The 14,240-nt window shown below is 38.6% G+C and overlaps 1 protein-coding gene across 1 annotated transcript; it reads right to left on the reverse strand.

Moving 5' to 3' along the window:
* Nucleotides 1-1,978: 1,978 nt before the first annotated feature.
* On the reverse strand, nucleotides 1,979-8,405 carry LOC115616829 (histamine H3 receptor-like). Its single transcript, XM_030506588.1, has 3 exons — nucleotides 7,809-8,405; nucleotides 5,153-5,319; nucleotides 1,979-2,798 (listed from the first exon to the last, which is right to left on the reverse strand). The coding sequence occupies exons 1-3, from the start codon at nucleotides 8,095-8,097 to the stop codon at nucleotides 2,004-2,006; spliced, it is 1,251 nt and encodes a 416-aa protein (XP_030362448.1). The 5' UTR covers nucleotides 8,098-8,405; the 3' UTR covers nucleotides 1,979-2,003.
* Between the last annotated feature and the right edge of the window lie 5,835 nt (nucleotides 8,406-14,240).

A 14,240-nucleotide genomic window follows, 5' to 3' on the forward strand; every position in this document is an offset into this window, starting at 1 on the left:
AGCTATTCTACAAATGTTTTAAATGTGCGTATGTGCGTGTTGGGTTTTTTAAGTCTCACATTAAAACAAACACTACAAAATCTATGCCAGCACCTTATCTCGTGACAGTGAAAACATCTGTGTTGAATCAATGACTTGCTCCCAAAGCTGTATCTTTCTTAGCAATCAGGCTCACAATCCATAACACTATCCATGTGAGGTAAGGAAGCTTAATGAAAATGAATGGTGAAAGATGATCCTCCACTGGTGTGAAAACTGTTAAGAGAAGTCTTCAGTTCCAGACCTCTGAACAGAATGGTATTTTAGCCTCTCAAAGCCATCAACTTTTGTGCTATGATTAAGCTGCTTACATGCGTTTGAATTGTGCTTGCAAAGGAGTAATCTGCTTTTGCAACACTTCTGCAGCTAATTTCAAAATAGATAAAAAATACTGTTTTAATTGACTATTGCTCTTCATTTTTCTGTGCATCAGATTTCTCTTTCCATATTGTATAGATTCTATATATGTACAAAGAGGAAAGAGAATTACATAAAAGAGAGAAAAAATGTTAGTCAGTGACTTTCACTTACCCATCCATTAAAGCCTTCTGGGTAAGCTGCATCACCCAGCACAAGGTAAGAAAGTTTGGCACATGGAATGGCTTATAATCAAGCTGCATTGGCTTCTCCAACACATCTGCCCACTCCTTCCAGCACTGCATATTCAACTGTTTTCTTTATTAACAGCTGCTTAAGACACCTCTGTATCAACTTTCAGACCTCTGTGAATCCCGTTCTCAAGCAGTGATAGAAATCATCTGTCAGTGACAGAAAAAACCCAGTGTGACACTGGTTCAGCAGCAGAGAAAATCCATAAAATGCCACAGTAACAGCACACAAAGAACTGATCTAGTACAAAAATTACTCTGCCAGTTCAAATTTGTTCCAGACGTTTTGATGGAGTATCTTTGCACGTGCAAAGCTTTACACCCGAAAGGGTATTGTCTATTCTCGCACAGCTAGCCAACATCATCAATCCAGTATGAACTTTGCATTGCTTGCTCTGCTAATCTAACAGGAATGTGATCATGTGCCCAAGCCAGGCAAATCTTTTAGGTAATCAAATAGTGCACAAACCTGGTACTAAGTATCATTTAAGCATGGCCAAAGAGGCAGCCACTGTCAGGAAAAAAGACAGTACTGATGAAAAGAAAACCATTCATGCCTTTGATGATTTTAGAATCACACGCTTTTAGAATCATAGAATCAATTAGGTTGGAAAAGACCTTTTAGATTATAACCAATCTCAAAATTCCATTGCCATGGAAACTTTCACTCTCTGAAAATCATCCAGAATTGCAAACTTAGGTGTCCTGTGTCCTGCAAGACCAGGTATGGACTATATTAAAATTAGAAAAGGACAGGTATGCCAGATCAGGCAGTTCATTCACTTGCATGTTTTTCACTGTGTGAATTATGATGACTACAGGGCACAATCTTGTCTTCGTAATAGTTTATAAACCAAAATTATACTGCTCCTGTGAGTATTTATACAACCTTTCAAAAATGTAGCAGAACTGCTTCTTCACTGAGAGCTTTGATTTCACAAATAGGACATGAATTTTAACTCAATACATACACAAACAGGTATCTCCCTCCAATGAACCTCTATGGAGTTATCTATAGATGATTCCTTCATAGTACCAGCTCTATATCAAAAAACTCAAAACCAATGAAAAGTAAAACATAAAGTACCTCAAACCCACAAACCACAAAGGACATCCAGCAAAACTTGTTATTCTTTTCAATGCACTGGATGGTGTTTAACCTGGCATCATACCAGCAAAAACAAAAACAAGAGCCTAAAAACTAGCAAAATCAGGACAAATGCATACCTCTTCCTCACTCTTCACCAATGCCATTAGTAAACAAAAGTTTATTCTCTACTTCTGTTTAAGATACATATGAAAAGACAACACTATATAACAGAGGAACCTTCTCTGTAAGTCATTTATTTTAACTCTCTAAAAAGAAGGTGTCTTAGGTGATCTCAATGTTACAAACTTTTGGGGACATAGTATTTTCATGAAAGCCATTCGAAATTTAACATGACAAAGAGGGTAGAGAAACGGATTCAGAAAGGAATTGAGCCACAAAAGCCAAAAGGTTATTTCATACAGGGACTTATGGATGCACTCTCCTTGGCAGACCCCACGAATGATCATTAGTAAACTGTATGGGGCCCAGCAAATGGCAAATACACACACAATTATGGCAAGAGACTTCGCTATTTTCTTGTCCTGCTGCAGTTTTGCCCCAGGCCTTGAGCAGAAAGAAACAGAGAAGTCCTTTTTGAGAGCTGTGGAGCTGTTTTGTGTTGGAGATGGACAGTTAGCCATCACTGCTGGTTTCCATGACCTCGTTAATGAAGAAACACTGTCCTCTGCTTCTGATGGAGGAGAAGATGCTCCTGGACTTGGCAAGAGGCAGGATCTCCAGGACAGGCTGCTGGTCCTCGGACGCTTGCAGTCCTGTGTGCTGACACGCCACTGGCGCCTCTGGATGTTGTGGAAGATGTGCACATTGAAGTAGGTCACCACGAGCAGCGGCACAAAGAACTCCAGGGTGGATGCACACAGGAGGAAGAGCCAGTTGTTGAAGAACTCGGCATAACACTGGTCTGCTGGTACCACGCTGTGTCCGGCCACGTGCTCCCAGAAGAGGACTGCTGGGCAGTAGAGGAGGAAGGCAAAGACCCAGATGGCCACCATTTTGATGACAGGGTTGGACGTTGTTCCCTGCTGGGCTCTGTAAGATACCTGTGAATGAAAAGGATATGTCATGTATTGAGACGACATTTTGGAACAACTACCTCAAAAAAACATAAGCAGTTAAGTCAAATACAATATTTGTTCTGTAGTTCCCCAGACACCTAAACCATCTTCGCTTACATAAGGTCCTGAAAAACTCTCTTAGTCTTGCTCATCAAATACTGTAGCTCTGTGATTTATTTTAATACTTGGGTTTGGAGATGAGCAGAAATTACGATGGCTAAACTTCCATTTGGCTTCCAGGTGTGAAAGGACATGGCTTGTTTTCGTCTTTACTACAGTAAGGTAGCAATAAAGAATCAGTTTATGATTCGTGAAATGCCCAGGCTCAGAGTGAAAGCAGCTGTGGGACTTCCTTCCTCAACAGACAAAAGTAGAAGCCAGATTGCCAGAAGTAGACGGGTTGCCATGTGAGACTGCAAACACTAGACAATGTAATTTTTAATACTCTTTCCTCTTGCCATAGCAAAAAAATCTATCCCACATGTAAGCTTTGACATCCCTTACTTTATTGAAACATTACCTTGTAAACACCTCATTGTATTACTTGCAAATCTCAATGTTTTTGTGTCTATCTAGGCTGCATTAATTTATTTCACTCTCTAGCAGTAAGTATCTATCTTTGGAAAAAATACTAAGAGTTAAAATTTTCCATTTTTCCATTTATCCATTCCATTGTTAGGAAATACAATAGTTAAAACTGCCCTTGTAATAGCTCAGCCAGTATGTACAATACACAGTTGTAGCTCTTGGTCCCCTGCATCTTTCAGAGCACAAGATGATCAGTAAATGCAAAGCTGAACAATTTTATTTCCTCCACACTGTTCAACATTTGTCATCCCAGACTTTACTCCAACACAGAAGTACTACTTTCCTCATCAGCTTCCTCTGCTGTTCATTAGGGTAGCACCTACATGCTATACAAATATTAATGAATTATGTCTTCACAGCCACATGTGGCATGAGTGGCATTGTCCCTATTTTACCACTGAGCAACAGCACTAGTGCGGTGTTTTGCATATTATGTTAGATTCTCTGTTTTAAACATCTGTAGCCTGAAGATTCAGGCTTCTTTACATCTTAAAGTGTCACATCACCTCAGAGCACAACTCCAGTTCTGCAACAATAAATTTGCATCCCTTTGCAAGAGCAAAAGCATTTCAGTTTAGTAGGCAGAAAACAGGAAGCTTGGCACAGCTTCACAAACAGTTAAGTCTGAAATGACTGGCCTCTGGCCACAAGCTAGTTTTGCAGCAGAGGCAGAGGTAGATCCCAAGTCTGTGAGGAAGCATAATATCTTTTCTTTGGATAACAGCCCTATGTTACACACTCCTGGACTCACTCCATCCTAATTACCTAAACAAGAAAAGCAGAATATTATCATGTAAATGAAGACCAGCAACAGTACGTAAGAACATGGAACTGAGTTTTGTTGCAGAGGTCTTTTTAATTTAAATTTCTCACAGTCTGAGCCCTGCAACTTGATGAATATTTTTCAATATTACTGTTTCTTCAATACAGGAATTTTTGTAATTTATTGTTCAGCTTAAAAAAACCCCAACCAACCCTAAAACCACAACAGTGGGGAAGAAGAGAAAGAGGTGATGCATTGTATCAGCACTTGCCAAACAGGAACCTCCCAGATTAACACAGCCCACTTGAGCTAGCAGACTCATTAAAAGCAAAGGATGTTGATCATCTTCCATCTGGATCAAACATCAGGTAGAACTTAGTAATGGTGAATGATAATATTTACCACTGGATTCCTCAGATATCTTCTGAAGCAGAAGAATGAAAATACTCAAGCAGTACCTCTTACTTCTCCACATATTTTGATTCATTCTTCTTTTTGCTTAAAGGGATTAATTTCCACCCATCTGCTTCTTGGCAGCACATGTCAACCACCCCCTGCAGTAGTGCAGAACCTCATCTGACCTTCAGCCAGTCCATCCTACATCTCTCGCCATACCCTCTTCTTTTAAAATTTATCCCCAGACTAAGCACATCCTTCACTCAATCTAATTTTCATTACCACTATTTTAATGACCAAAGCCCAAGTTCTTCGCACTCCTGCTGCCTCTTTCCTACCTTGACCTTCCCACCTCCTCTATAGTGTAATTAAATCATTTCTAATCCACGCAGCAGGAGGAAAACATTGAAATCATAGGCAAGACATTGTCCTGTCTCAAAATCCTAATGCAACATTGAAACATCAACATTTCTTTAAAAAAAAAAGGGTACAATAATGAAGGACTCTTTAACTTCTAGTGTTAATTGTGAACACTCTGAATTTTATAGAAATCTGAATATATACAAAGCAATAATTAGAAAAGCTCTCTTACAGCTTTTGTAACTGACAGGAAACGGTCGTAGCTGATAAGAACGATGTTAAATACTGAAGCTGTGCACAGGAGATAGTCCATAACTAGCCAGGTCTTGCACAGGCCTCTTCCCAAGTGCCATGTCCCTGTCAGGGCATAAGGGATATACAAAGGAATACAGAATGCACCTGTGGAAATAAAACAAACACATCAGTAAGCACTGCAACAGTGCTTGTGAAAGCATTGAGACATTTCTGCAGTATCTGATAGAAGCATGATACTGACTGGAATTGCCATGTGGAAGGCTTTGTATTCTCATGCAACCAGCGAACACTGTACTACAAACTAGGCACCAGTAACATAATTAATACCTTTCTGAAAGGCATATTGCGTTTACTGTGTATAATTATTACTTTTTCTGTTTATATCGCCTGCTAAAGGAAGGAGCAGCCGACTTTTTAATCTGCTGAAGTAAACATTATTGGGTATTAACTACTGAAATTAAAACAAACAAAACCATCTTTCCCCCCAGTGTAATTTACTAACTGCTTTCTACAATAAATTATCTAATTTTCATTTTTCTATCCTCTGAGAAGCATGATATGGTGTCTGAAAGTGCTCCAGAATTAACTTTTATAGAAATACAATATGAATTTCAGACTAATCTTTAAAACTATAAGATCAAAAGGCTGACAAAACCTGCACAGCTAATTAAGTACACCCAGCCTAACATTTCTTCTCATCATAATTCTTGATCATAACCACTTTTCAGTGGGGGGCTGATAGGGTATTATCTATGGGAACACAACAAGTGGTGGGAACATACATGAGTGACCCATACCCATGGATATCTAAATTTAGACTGTTAAACCCAGCTGTTTTGAAAGTGCCAATATGACCTCGTTTTAATGAATTTCTAGGTGATCACACTACACACACAGTCCCAATGCAGCCTTACAAGGCTGAAGAGTAAACAGTGTTGCTTGCAATGAAATGGAATCATTGCATCTACAGAGCAACTAGCACTAGCTCTTTCAAGCAGAAGGTTATACTACAGATTTTAGCATTCAGGAGGAATATTATTTCAGCTTAGATTTACTGCATGATAGTGTGCATTCTTGGAACAGGTACTGAAAAGTGTCTTAAGAGTTTCTATTTCCCTAAAATCTCTATTCAAATCCAGCTATAGATCCAGAAGATCCATAAAGCAAAAAGTTGTTGAAGGTCAAAATGAGGTAGATTAAATATATTCAAAGAATACACAAAGGGCTCTGCAAGCATGCAAGTGTGTGTTTTTCGCAATTAGTTCGAGCACAAATTAAGGATAACTTAGGTATACTCTGAATCTAAATTATGTAGTTACAGAAATACAAATCAATTTGACTCTAAAGCATGCAAAGCTTTTAACCAAATTTAGAATGAAAAACTAGACATTCAGATAAACATAATATCACTAAACAAAAATTTATGGAAATCAGGTAATGCCAAGTAAGCTCTACTTCCCCCTTTGATAGAGGACATTATTTACTTTGTACTTCTTAGCTAGATGCTGGTATTTTTTCAAGATGGTGCTAGATTGTGAGCCAGAGGACCGAACACCACTCTGTCCACTGTTTTTCTGTTCACTGGTGTGTGTTTTTCCAGTGTACCATAGTTGTACGTGTGATCTGCAGCACAGCAAGGCAGTTATGAGCTGGAAGAGAACCCAAAGCATATGGGGAAAAGGATCAAAACATTATACAAGGAGATCTGTACATCATGAGGACTGGACTGTTAGAAGCTATGATTCGAACAGAACTTCTGACACTGGCAACAAATTTTAAGAGGAGTTTCTTCTGTTCTTTCAGTATCCTTTTCACTAGTGGAGGAAAAAAAAGTAGAATAAAAACAGTTTTAAAAGATTTGGTTGTGATGCAACAAGTCAGAATATAGATTTCATGAAATAGCTACACCTGTTTAAAACTATCCTTCTGCATACTCAGTAATTTAACAACACTTTTACCAGAGACTAAACATTTCACAGAGTATTACAATACATTGATCTCCAATTGCACATCACACTAGCATTTTAATTGTAGTATTTCTTAGTAGAGGTTTCAGAATAAAATGTGTCCCCGTGAAGAAATATATAACAAATTCTTAGAAACTGGTTAATTTTTTATTTTTGTTTACCTCTACAAATACATATTTCTACAGTACGACTTTAAATAGAGCATATACAGCAAAATGGTTAAAACTATTCATTGCTATTTAGTTACAAACTTCAGGTGATTATTTTATGATAGTAGAAATATTGAAATAGAAGGTATCAGCCATGTATGCAAGATCTCCCAGATAATGTATGCTGTATTCAGTTTGACTACCTAGACTTTAGTCAAGACCCTTCACAAACAACTCTCATTCTTTGTGATTCTGAATATATTCATGAACAGTAGTATTTTTTCCTGAAGTCACAACGTTAAACATTACCTGTTTACCTGACAAAGGATCCATTTCTTTCTGAAAAATAATAGGCTGCTAAAAAACTTTATGCAGCTTCCACCATTCCTTACTTTCCCCTTAGAGACACAGTTGGGAAACAGTTCTCTCAGAAGAAACCACACAGAAAATAAACCCCATTGCTTCTCCTAAGATTCCCAGGACAAAAGTAGTACGTGCCTCCACAGCTGTGACTTACCTACTGCAAAGTCAGAAATAGCAAGATTGAGAAAGTAATAGTTACTCCGATGCCTGAGGCTTCCGTCCGTGATGAAAGCCAGGATCACCAGGGCGTTTCCAAGGATGGTAACCAAAGCGAGCAACACCATGAGGAAAGCCAGCAGCACCAACACACCCAGGGAAAACTCAGAGCTCGGTGACTGTGTGGACCGAGTCTCATTCCATGTTCCAGCTGTAAGCGGAGTTTCAGCAGTGCTGTTGTGCATGTTGCCTACCCAGGTCAGATCAGTCTGGGAAGAAAATTGCATCTGGCAGACTTATCCAGAAGTTTATGATTCATAAGGTCTATAAACAGGATGGGTCAAAAATCCAATAAATCTTAAAAATAAAAAAAAAAAAAATAGGAGGGGGAAAAATGAAAAGGTTCTGATTCTAGATAAATCCAGTTTTCCTAAGATCTTTTTAAAGCATGCATACCTCTAGAAGAGTAACTAGTAAGAAATATGCAGTTTTTCCAAGCTCGTATTTTAAAATGCAAGTTTTTCTTCAAGCAACTTGGTCCTTATCTGTGGAGATCATAAGGTCTGATTTGAGATTCTCTCTTGCTTTCCTCCCTTCCTCTCCTCCTCCCTCGTTCCCTCCCTCTCAGAAGTGTTTTTCTTGCTAGCATTGTGGACAACAACTTTTTCTGAAATACTTTTCCTTAATCTTGGGTACATATCCTTATGAGAATTTAAACTACTTTCCAATTTCATCCTTGTTTATCTAGTCTTACTGTATTTCGGCAAGTTTGTGGTCCCTCTCTATTGCGTTATAATTGTTTGTTGACCAAAAGCATGGTCAACTTTGTTGTTGCTGTGTTGTTCCTCTTTCTGTGGACCCTAGGGCTGAAAACTGATATGCTGTACATAAGCATATATACAGTCACTTACCAGAGCAGTTAACTAGCAATGGCCCAGCCCTCAGAGGTGAGTTACAAAACTCTCACTGAAATCAGTTTCAAAACTCCTAGCGGCAGCCCCAGTGACACAGCACTGTCCCGAAACCAAAGAACAAAATCCTGACTCCCTGAACATGAATGAGAGCTTGGCAATTAACTTTAATAGGACAAGGCTTTTCTTTCCACACTGGTAGGAGAAAACGTATGTCTTTCACAAGTGCTTATATTTTGTATGAGTAATGAAGCCACTTGCAGAGAGCTGTGAGTATTCCACAGTTGTAAAAATTCAATCATTTTTATTATAGCTTCTAAAAACACTTTGGTGTCTAATTTTAGATACTTAAATTTGAAAAATGTTGGCTGTCATGCCTATGCTTCTTTTGTGGGAACAAATTCATTAGCATTTGCCAAGTGCTTTCACTAAATGTTTGAGTGGCAGCAGTACAATAAATGCAAAACTTTATTATCCATACAAATATTCTCACAGCATGTATGTCCATTACTGCTTTAAGCTTTATTTTGTTTCCAGGTAATGCTGGAAATGTAGAAAACACACTGTGGCAACAACTACTAAGTAATACCACTAGCCTTTCTTCTGCTAGGAGTATTGATGCTCATCTACATGAAATTTTGGAGTTTCAAGCAATTGTGTGGTTGAAAAGAAAATAAAGTGGTGAACAAATGTAAGGTCAGACTAAGGGTTTGTACAATCCTGTATTCCATCTGCCTCAACTCACTGCAGCCTAAGAAATTGTGTAAGATCATGGCATAATACACTATTGGTGTACTCCACATGCCTCCAGCAATTTGTGCGTCAAGGTTCCAATATGGCACTAGAAGTGACAGTCAGTCATTTTATTTTCACTTCTTCTTCTAAATAGTTACCTTCTTGCCCCAAGAATTTCTGCTTGTGCATTTTATTAATCATAAAAAACATTACAGGGCTCCTATAGGCCTCCAAGAAGGGTAACAGTCCTTCTGCCACTGCTTCCCTGCATTCAAATCCAGAGAACAGAATGAAAATTGCCATGGACACTGCCAAATAATAGATCCTATATAAACTGTTACGATGTCCCAATTATACTTTTTCTTTCCCAATACCTAACACAACCAACCCTTTGTGACAGGTCTCACCTTATCACGGAAGCAAGAGCTCACTGCTGTGCATTCAAAGTGGCCATCACTTGGTAAGGAGCAATGAACCTAGGGCAGCTCGTGTACACACACAGAGGCACACACAATATACCTGCTGCAAACCTCTATCAGTGGGTGCTCAAGAGCTGTGCAGAGTCACATATCCTAGAGGCAAGTATGTAAAAGGTTTTCTTCTTTTAGACATGGGGCTGCTTGCCCTCACAGTCAGGAAGGGGTCCTGGAACGGGTTTCCCCATCCCAGTAACACTCCCCCTTTTCAACTGCAGAAGAGGGGAGAAGATCCAAGCTCTTCAGTATTCTTTCCTACTGGAAACTTCTGGAGAATCCATGCTGAAATTATTAAAGCTACAGTGTCAGTTAAGATACTGATGTAATTTGTAACCACTGTGTCTTAGAATGGTGCAATTACAGCTTTTTGCAAAAGAGTATACTGCTTTGGACCCTTTTCTTCTCTCTGAAGCTGCTTTACAAAGTATAAATAGAAAGATTCTCATTGAATCTTAATCCAAAATCTTCAGTGCTGAGGAACTGAATTAGAAGAGTATTATGAGTATTAAACAAGGAGGCTATAACTATATGTCCTGGGTTCAGCAGTAGCAGTCATTTTTCTCCTTCTTAGTAGCTGGTACAGTGCTGTGTTTTTGACTTTAGCCTGGGAACAACGCTGATAACACCGATGTTTCTAGTTGTTGCTAAGTAATGTTTACTCCGACCAAGGACTTTCTCATGCTTTGCCAGGGAGGAAGGGGAGCCGGGAGGAAGCAGAGACAGGACACCTGACCCAAACTGGCCAAAGGGGTATTCCATACCACAGCACGTCATGCCCAGTATATAAACTGGGGGGAGTTACCTGGAAGGCCCAGATTACTGCTCGAGTCGGGCTGGGTGTCGGTCAGCAGGTGGTGAGCAATTGTATCCTCTCCCCTTGTTATTCCCCTTATCGTTATTATCATTGGTGGTAGCAGTAGTAGTTTTGTATTATACCTTAGTTACTGGACCGCTCTTATCTCAACCCATGACAGTTACATTCTTCCGATTCTCCTCCCCATTCCTCCAGGAAGAGGGGGAGGAAGAAGTGGGGGAGTGAGCGAGTGGCTGCATGGTTCTGAGTTACCAGCTGGGCTTAAACCATGACACTATGATTAAACCAGTCTAGAACACATCTAGCTAGAAAAATATGTGAAGTAGATAATAAACTGCTAATTTTCTACTGGTGCAGTGTATGAACCGTTCAATGATAACCCTATAAAAAGGTATGGAATTTTTCTTCAAATAGACATGCTAGACAATAAATGCATAACACAGATTAATACACCAAAAGGATCCACAAGTAAATGTTTTGGCTTTCTCTTCCCTTCTTTCTTCCCCTGGTGTTAAACAAGAACACATACTAAATAGTGGAAGCACCACCCTGAATTACCTGCTTATTGAAGTATTCAGGCTTTGCAATATCAAGAAATTACAAGCAGCCCAGAATTGTTGTGCTGCAGTTAGAGATACAACTATCTTCACTTCTAAAAATTAAGGGCAGTAGTTTTTAAAAACAAGTGACCTTCCCATATTTTAGCACGGAAGATTTCCAGATACATTGTAGAACATTTAGATAAAATGTTCTGTCTCATCAGCACTTCTTAAAGAGAAGCTTGTAAGAATGACAAGAGTTCTTTTCCACTGCTCAACCGTCTTGAATTCATTAAGACTCTTCCATCTGAAGTCTCTGTTTTACAAACACCCGGAAGTTCTTTAGAGGGTACTTTGCTAACAAAATACTCCAATCAGAGACCAGGTATAAACTCTGGCTCTTGGTCCAATCACTTAAATTTGAGCAACAAAGAAAAAGAAATGATTCTGATACTACCTTGTAGGAGATTTCAGTCCTGTAATGGCTAATCTGGTTTCAGCCATACTCGTGGTTCATTTCTAGAAGAGCAAAGCAAAAACGGTAGAAGAAAGAGAGAAGACAACTATTCCACAAGTAGGGGATATGTATACAGCTTATATTGTCTTCTACAAATTTACATTTGATAACAAAAACTGTTAAAACTGCTGCTTCACTTTAACATTATATATTCTACTAGGACATTATTTTTAAAGTTAGAGTTATTGTGAGCCATTTTTGTAATCTCTTTCCCTTGCTGGATCCCACTTGCTAGTTCACATACACAGAATTTGTTTAATGCAATCTGATTTCTTATCAGGTAGCACCATCAAGTTCTGGACTGAAGAACACTGATGCTTCATTCTGATTTAGTCGACTTTCAATATATTTCTCTGATTCTTATCTATAAATCTTTAACTTGCAGGAAAATACTAAACCATCATAGCTTACATTGATAGGTAAGATTATTACATTGTTTATTGGTGGTAGTTTAAAATATCAATATTTATAATAATGCACTTAACAGTAGTATAGTGATTGTGTCCCCAACTTGCTCAAAAGCAGAGGCTGATCCCCCCCTTGTTACCTGGTAGGGGAGGAATCTGTGCCAAATCTAAAGCAGATCTCCTGTCAGCACACATCAGATAACAGAGTGCAAAAATTCATTCCCTTCCTGCCATCAGGGGTCCTTTTGCTGATTCTGCTTAACTTCATCTCACCACAGAAATGTGCAAATATGGTGAGACATACCTAACAGGAAAAGGCAAATCTTTATCTCTTCTGCATAAAAACATACCGAAGGCTACGACTTCTCTTAATATCTATAAACTTTACACAAAAATAAAAAAGGATGACTTACGTCAGCAACAAACTAAATGATTGTTAGTTATGAAAATGACAGGGTTATTGTGATTACAAGTAATTGTCTATTTTGTTCTCATCACATTTTTCAATTAATAAAGGAATACTAATCTGAAATTGCTATAGTTCAGAGACAAAAGATTTCAGCACTTCCAGTCTGTTCAACAGCAATACACTGTCTTCAGAATAACATACTTCACAAGAACATACTTCAGCACACCCAAACCTCATCAGATAACATTAGATACTTGTATATTTTTTTTGAGCAATGGCTTATGGTCTCAGAGAAGAGGTGACTTAGGACGCAAGCCAGCTGCTTTTAAGAGTAGGCTGACTAGTTTTCTTTCTCAGATTCTGTTCTCCACTGAGAAACAAAATGCTTTATAGCTCAGTTTCTAAGAATTTAGGTCCTTGATTTCCTTGTTAACAAGCCAAGTGCATTATAGGCAATGATGAAAATCTGAGGATCAAAATATATATATTCTGTGTGTCTGCAGCTGCTCTGCTCTACATGGGGAATAGGTTATTTGTGTCCTTTGGTTACCAGTTCCTCTGTGAAAACATTGTTGACATCTCAAGGACTTCAACTGCTAATTTCTTCGATCCTGACACGTAATGACCACTGCTGCTCTAACATTTCTGATTTACAGATGGAAACAATTGTTCCACATAAGTGATGGGATACAGCCTCCTTGAAGCAGAGCTAATAATCAAAGAGCGAGAATCACAGGTTCTTTAAAGCAGAGGTATGCCAAAGCATCACACCCAAATGACAAAATCCTGCATTGCAAAACTGCTGTAAAGCCACATGAAAGCTTGTTCTTAGAAAAAAGGAAGTTTAAACTTACGAAATGCTTACAAACAAAAATAGGAAGAGAATGCAATTTCTCTAACCAAAAGTGTCCACAAAACAACTAGCCAGCACTTCACTTTGTCTGAAATAGCATGAAAATACAAACATGGTTCCACTTTGACAGCCTGTTTCTAGCTATTTTAAGGGATAGGGGATTCATTTTGTTCACTGATTGAATGACCTATATGGTCTATTTCACTTATGCAGCAAGTGGGTATCAACAACTCTGTTCTTCCATTTTGAGGTTTTAGTTTTTGCAAACACACAACACTGAAACATTAGATTCTTAGGGACAAGGATCAGTACTTTCTGGGGGAAAAAAACCAAAGGTAATTGAAAAAAAAATAACAATCAGGCACCTAGGTTTCACATACGTCAGACTGAACACCCAGAAGTTCAGACATTTAGAATTACTTGTTGATTCTGAGTGTTCAAACCTTAAAGGATAATGCTCTTTGGAAAAAGAACATGCATAACCATGGAATTGGGCAGCTGCAGCAGGACCTCTTCCAGTTCACCTACTTCTTTTACTAAGTAATGGCTACAATTTCAAACTTCCATAAGAACAACAGTCAATAAGGTACTGGAAGTGAATGGCAAAATTTTTACTTTAAAATAGTCTATCCATAAGATAGACAAGCCAAGAACAAGAAACCCTTGTATGACCCAAAATATGCCAGACTACTACACACCTTAATATATGGATCTCATTCCCTGAGAGGAAGAACATTTTATTATCACAAGTACAGATGCTAAGGCTGAA

The sequence above is a fragment of the Strigops habroptila genome, chromosome 1 (assembly GCF_004027225.2).
Source record: "Strigops habroptila isolate Jane chromosome 1, bStrHab1.2.pri, whole genome shotgun sequence".
In the NCBI taxonomy this organism is placed as follows: Eukaryota; Metazoa; Chordata; class Aves; order Psittaciformes; family Psittacidae; genus Strigops; species Strigops habroptila.